This window comes from Nematolebias whitei, chromosome 5, assembly GCF_014905685.2.
Source record: "Nematolebias whitei isolate Nwh7 chromosome 5, NemWhi1, whole genome shotgun sequence".
NCBI lineage: Eukaryota > Metazoa > Chordata > Actinopteri > Cyprinodontiformes > Rivulidae > Nematolebias > Nematolebias whitei.
In genome coordinates this window covers 45252668-45259927 of record NC_056502.1, presented here as the reverse complement: position 1 = coordinate 45259927, position 7260 = coordinate 45252668, and the positions used below count along the sequence as shown (strand labels likewise).

The following is a 7260-nucleotide window of genomic DNA, read 5'->3' as shown; positions in this document are numbered from 1 at the left end:
AATTTTCCTCTGGGATTAATAAAGTATTTTTGAATTGAATTGAATTGAATCATATTATTTTGGAAAAAATCAGATATACCCTGAAGGGTTCTGTTCAAAGATTTTGGGACACTTGACAGCCCTTTATGTTGTATGTGGAAAACTTGTTGATACCTGTTTAGTATATTTGTGTGTGTAACTGATCCGGTATGGGAGGAGAAAGGTGGGAGGTTTTTTTTGTTTGTTTTGTTCTGTGTGCTCTCTCTCTCTTTTTTTTTTTTTTTTTTTAAAAAAAAAAAAAAAAAAAAAAAAAAAAAAATCAATAAAAAGACTGATTTTTTTCTTTTTAAAACTGCAATATAGTGAAGCTGCAAAAAGTGAACAGCAATATAGTGAGGGAGTACTGTAAAGCTCATAGACTTTAGAAAACAGATAGTCAGTTTTACATATTGATTGACTGAGCTAATTTTTTAAAATTTAATTAATTTAATTTATTTTTATTTATTTATTTTTTAGATTGATTTAATTTTTGGTGTGATAGTATGTTACATTTTGTGCAGTTTGTATATAAGTAGTATGTCTTTGAATTTAACATAATAAGAGTATCAGAAAACATGATTTTGTTGGTCACTCACATTTTGGGTTGTTGGGATATCTGGAGCGTATTCTGCCAAGAGATCCAGGAATGAGGATGATGTCATCAACACTAGTCAAATAGTTACTGAGGAACTCTGTGCGATCACAGTGAGCTTCTTCCATGCCTGAAAACACATAAAAACGACAGAGGATTAAGTTGAAATTGAAAGTACTTCTACTTAGCCAGCAGCAAAATACCAGAAACTGTCCAATTCTAATGTTCATCTTTCCTTTGACCAGAAATGGGTGGAATGCCCTCCAGTTTGGAGGGGAGACTTTGCCTTAGGTGGAGGCAAAGGTGGGTATCTTGTTCATAAGTGATAGAAGGTTGGAGTGAGAGATGGATTGACAGATCAGGTGAGGCCTTCTTTTTTCTCTCTATCTCTTTCGTTTTTTTCTTTATTTCCCCTTCTTTTTTTAATTTGGTTTCTATGAAAAGGTTATGAACAAAATATCCCACCTGTTTTAGATGACTCCTTAAACTGTAACAGTTTGGAGAAAATGAGATTAGATCTGACTAGATTGACAAGCTAGCAGCTAGTTTAGAAAAAAGGCTAGGACCAAAGAAAGATAGGTCAAAGAGCTATCTACAACAGGTAAAATACTTATTGTTCACAACCTTTCCACAGATTAAAGCTTAAAAAATCTGAAGTGTCCCTTTAATTTTATATATTTATTGTTATTGTCCTGAGATACATTAAAGTCAAGTCAACTTTATTTATAGAGCACATTTAAAACAGAACCTGTTATCAAAGTGCTCAACAACAACGACGACGACGATGACGACAATGATGACGACAACGACGACGACGACAACCTAATTATAATAACTGAAGAATTAATAAAAAGCTAATTATAATAACTGAAGAATTAATAAAAAGCTAATTATAATAACTGAATAATTAATAAAAAGCTAATTATAATAACTGAAGAATTAATAAAAAACATTTAAAACATAGGGTCACAGATTAAAAAAAACACTAGATCAATTTACACTGTGTGAAATGCTTGCAAGAACAGATGTGTTTTCAGCAGGGATTTGAAGTGAGGAAGGGAGGTGGCCTGCCTGATGTTGGGGGGCAAGTTGTTCCAGAGTTTGGGGCCCATGACTGAAAAAGCCCGATCTCCTCTGAGCTTCAGTCTTGTTTTTGGAACAGCCAAAAGCAGCTGATCTGATGATCTCAGGGCCCGAGAGGGAACGTAAGGTTCCAGAAGCTCAGAGAGGTAAAGGGGTGCGAGGCCATTTAAGCATTTGAAGGTCAACAGAAGAATTTTAAAGACTATCCTTGTACGAACAGGGAGCCAGTGAAGGGAGGACAGAACTGGAGTAATATGTTCAGACCTACGAGTTTCGGTTAAAAGCCGAGCAGCAGCATTCTGGACGAGCTGAAGACATGAGATGGAGGCCTGGCTGATCCCAGCATAGAGTGCATTGCAATAGTCCAATCGGGTCGTGACAAAGGTGTGGACTAGTTTCTCAAGGTCGGGTCTGGACAATACTGGCTTGAGCTTAGCTACCTGTCTGAGTTGGAAGAAGCTTTTCTGTAGAACAGAGTTGATTTGTTTGTCAAACTTGAAGTCAGAGTCTAAAACCATCCCGAGATTTTTATCAGACTGCTTCAGATATGGCTGAAGCAAGTCCAGGTTGACAGGATCAGTGGCGGCAGTTGAGCTAGGGCTAAAGACAATGACTTCAGTCTTCTCATTGTTAAAACTTAAGAAATGGGAAGCCATCCAGGCCTTAATGTTGTCCAGACATTTTAACAGAGGGTGAATGGAGCAAACACTTGCTGGTTTCACAGGCAGGTACATCTGGCAGTCATCAGCATAGCAATGGAATGAAAGACCATGTTTCCTCAGGATGGACCCCAGTGGAAGCAAATAAAGTTAGAACAGAAGGCGTCCAGGAATCGAACCCTGTGGGACCCCGCAAGAAAGAGGTAATGAGGCAGATACATTATTACCAACCTTGACACAGAAACTCCTGCCACTCAGGTATGAGCGGAACCATTCTAATGCAGCACCTGTGATCCCAACCCACTGTTCCAGCCATGATATAAGGATACTGTGGTCAACAGTATCAAAAGCAGCAGTAAAGTCCAGGAGCACAAGTACCACAAATTGACCAGAATCGTTTGATATCATAATATCGTTACAAACCCTTACTAATGCTGTTTCAGTGCTGTGGAGTTGCTTAAAACCAGATTGAAAAATCTCGAAGATTCTGTTCTCATTCAAAAACTTGTTTAATTGAATTAAAACTATTTTCTCCAGGATTTTGGACAGGAAGGGAAGTTTTGAGATTGGTCTGAAATTTGAGCAAGTCGACGGGTCAAGTCCATCCATCCATCCATCCATCCATTATCTTTACCCGCTTATTCCATTTTGGGTCACGGGGGTCGCCGGTGCCCATGTCCAGCAATCACTGTGTGAGGGGCGGGGTACACCCTGGATGGGTCGCAAGTCCATCACAGGGCCACATAGAGACAAACGAGACAAACAACCATTCACTCTCTCACTCACACCTAGGGACAATTTAGAGTTACCAATCAGCCTAACATGCATGTTTTTGGTCTGCGGGAGGAAACAGGAGCACCCGGAGAAAACCCACGCATGCACGGAGAGAACATGCAAACTCCACCTAGAAAGGCCCCTGGACCGAGGTTTGAACCAGGGACCTGCTCGCTGAGAGGCAGCAGCTCTACCAGTTGTGCCACTGTGCTGCACGTGAGGCATTTCAGCTGCTGCTGCTGCTGTGTTTTTTTTTTCTCCCTGATTGGTTGGCAGCACTAATCATACTCACCTGCTACAGATGACTCATCTGCTCACTGGCTTTATAAGGATTCACTGTGGATCAGGACTTCGCTGAAGCAACGCTTATGTTTGGTAAAAGCAGCTCAGCCTGAACTTAGTCTTGGTTATCTGTGCCTGTTAATGTTTGTTTGTTTATTTACCTGCCTCCAGAGTGGAACTCCCTGAGCCTCCTGAGAAACACTCCCCTGAGATCTGAGAGCTACTCACCTCAGACCATCTGCACGCTGCCTGTCTGCCTCCTCCACAAACCTGTAAATATTCACCTGTACACCTGCACCTGTAAATACACCTGGAACCTGGAAACTCACCTTCAGAGCTAAAGACTCTGCACCCACCTGTAAGAAGACATTACTCTCCAACTTACCTGACGAATCTGCTCCACAGAAAACTAATCCTCGTTCTTACCACTTTCAGATCCCGACCCCATCCTTCCCTGGTTTAAATAAACATATTATTATAAACTTTTCAGAGCCTGCTGTTGTTCTGGGTTTACCCACATTGACCTCGTTTAAAACCTGATAGCACGGGTCAAGTCCAGGTTTCTTAATTAAAGGATAAACTACTGCATGTTTGAAAACATCGGGAACCACACTTGTCACAATACTATTTATAATAGTAAGAACAGAGGGCCCAATCATGGGTAGAACTTGTTTGAAAAACGACGCAGGAATGAGGTCAGCAGAGGAACCAGACCAACAACTTTGTTTAGATATGGGAGTGAAATGGGTTCAAACTGTTTGAAGACAGCTGAGCAAGGGACAAAGACAGAGGGATCAGTTGTGGACTGGGGGATGGATGACCTAATCAACTGTAGTGAACTAAGCCTCAGGTCAAAAACCTGATCCTGGGACAGGAACTGTTATTTCATTGATTTGAGTCCAGAAACACAGATTAAGTTCCATCCAGAGACTTTCTAGGTGTGTCCTGCACGGATCAATTGAAAGAACACTCTCTGTTTATTATCATTACTATTTTACAATATCTTGATAATCAAAGTGTGTTTAGTTCAAACCATTTTAAATGTTGAAGTGAACTACTCATTTTAAATCAACTGTGAAACAGTATAAATGATTTTTAATCCTCCTTCAAAGTAGAAATCAAGTTAAAATGCCTGTTACAAGTAATTATGTCACGGTCAGCGGCCCCCGCTGCCCCCCCCATCTGCCTAAGCCTCTGCCTTCTCCTTCAAGCTGCAACCAGGAACCAACATTAATATCTTCAAACAATCATCCCACAAACTAAATCATTTCCTTCCATTTCAAGGTGCTTTGATCCCTGCCTCATGTATAGTAGTATTCTCATTGTACTTTGTAAATATATCACTTTAATTACATTCTGAGTTCTGTTTGACAGGTTCTGTCTCTGTCTGCTCTTTATATTTTTGTTGTTCTGCTCTGTGTGTGATTTTCTGTTTATCTGATTCTGTTATTTTCCACTCACTCCTCAGTCTGCCTCTCCACTCAGTCTTTATCATTCACACCTGTCCCTCATCAGCCACCTGCCCAGGTGCTCTCATTACTCACTCTCCCTCTGCCTTATAAAAAGCCTTTCTCTCCTTCACTCCTGGTCCGGTCATTGTTCTGTGTTCACAGACATCTCAGTCCTCTTCTGTCTTGTCTGTTGCTTGTCCACCTGATGATCTGCTCTGCCTTGTTTCTGATCCTATCTGCCCAAGTAAGTTTTGCTGCACCGACAGCCTTTTGTTTTGTTATTAAAAATAAATTATTTTTATTTTTAAACTCCTGCCTCGCTCGCCTCTCTGCAATTGGGTTCCAACACTGAGGATCGTGACAAATTATGCATTTTTTGATTTTCTGTCTGAAATGACCAAGTTGTGATATCGGTCAAAAGTGAAGGAACGGTCAAAAACATGTTTATCGGAACGAAATGTCATGTTTATCTCTATCAGACAGATAGAAGGAAGACTGGCTCCTAAATGTCTCTGTTCTTCAAAACATCTTTCTGTCTGTTCTTAAACATCTATGCTTTCTCCTTGACATGTAATGACCCTCTGACGTCACTAAAACCACACCCCGGTTGGTTCGTTCAACCAATCAGGAAGTTCTCAGAGGAACCGGAAGTGACCTCTTTAAAAGGGTCAACACTTCCTAGTTCCAGGCAGAACAAGTTCCAGAGCGGAACAAGAGTTCCAAGAAGAACAACGTTCCAGACATGAACCAAAGTTCTGAGAGCAGAACCGAACGAAAGTTCTGAAGTGCTAGAGTTAGTTGGGAGTTCTTTCGAGTCTCGTGGGGATTATGGAATCTTCCACATCTGAGTGGAACTCTGATGGGCTCACAGCTCATGTGAGTCCACCTGGGAGGTGAGCGTGCTGTTGAACGAAGTACTCTCACGACTCCTGAGGTCACAGCTGTCCTTACGGAGACGCTGAAAAGCGTTGAAAGGCAACTCTACACCGAGGCCAAACTATTGTCTGCAAAGGTAAAGAGTCGATCTTCAACTGCGAAGTGTACCGTGGGTTAAGCTGCGTCCAAAGGAGCGTGTTGTTTCTGGTTATAACAGACACATTCCCTCACCCATCTCTCTCCATTTAAACTTCATTTTCCCATCTTTAAAACTCTTCTATCTGCCAGTAATTAATCCAGATATTTTCAGAAATGTCTGTTGTATTTCAGTTGCAAGTAAGAAATCATGGCCGTATGATTTCTCATTGTAAAGCTCATTAATTAAGCTGTGTTAATTGTAATCAATCTGCCAATTATTGTAAATGTGTGATGTGTTTTAAATCGTTTTTAATTAAATGGCTCACTGTTGTTGGTGAGTCAGAAATTTAAACACGTTTCCGTCCACATTTAATCATTCAAGGCACGAGAGTACTCAGTCCAGAAAAATGAAAGAATCCGTTTAAATTATGGATAATATCAGACACAGGTATCATTCATTACATACTGGTGGCCCGGACAGGTCTCTAAAGAGCTTCTCGTGACCCGATATCCGCCATTTGGACATTTCGTGGCCGTACGAATGTTTGAAGAGGCGTGAGTTAAATGTGACGGAGTCTGTGTTAATACGTGAACTGAATGTTGGCATGAAAAGTGCAGCTTTCTAATCTATCAGCTGTGTGGTTCGGTTCTAGAGAACGGCTCGGACGAGTCGGTGTTCTAAGAACAACACTGTTTTAGAGCTGAAAGTAATATCAATGTGTTCATTTAAAAACTGAAATTTGTACATCTGTTGTGTAACTGAAGCTGGGTTTGTGGTAAAACACTTTATTCTGTTAAACTGTCGCAGAGAGGGACGGGGGTTCTGACCCGTTTCGGCTGTCGGACTCGGTTCAGATTCTTTTGGACGAGTCGTGTTTTGAATGGATAAACTACTGTTTTGAAACTGGGCGCTGACTCAGGCCACTGTTAAAATTGCTTCGTTACATCTGTAACAGTAAAACTGTGCATTTTGAAAGTAAATGGACGAAAGTTGACCGGACTTTTCAGGCTAAAGCTAACAGCTAGCTAGAATAATGAGCAGTGATTGGTCGAAAACCGCTGTTTGGGTCGCTCTGGTTCGCTGAGAGACGAGTGACGTGTCTGTCGTCACTTCCTCTGATGTCAGATTATAAAACCCACCCCCGCTGCTGCTCTGATCATTGGTTGATTCAGTCACGTGACCCCAGAAATGAGTCTCGGTTCAACCGAAGCCTCCACTGTGTTTAAAATCGCTAAATGGAGCTGCCACTGTTCCCACAAAGCTCATGTGTTCATGCAGATAGACGTGCTTGTTAAAGCGATGCCACGTTAAGCTTTAAATCCGTTCAGGAAACGCTGACGTGACCGATTTTCGGCCGATGCTAATTAAGCTAACGGCTAACAACCG

General features: G+C 41.3%; 1 protein-coding gene across 1 annotated transcript in view; it reads right to left on the bottom strand.

Annotated features, from left to right (window-relative positions):
• The window catches only part of LOC119410418 (ectonucleotide pyrophosphatase/phosphodiesterase family member 2), a 303683-nt gene that overhangs the window by 210080 nt on the left and 86343 nt on the right, over positions 1 to 7260 (bottom strand). The window contains exon 3 of the mRNA XM_037677330.1: positions 615 to 740. Coding sequence (XP_037533258.1) covers positions 615 to 740 — 126 coding nt within the window. The remainder of the gene's footprint in view (positions 1 to 614; positions 741 to 7260) is intronic.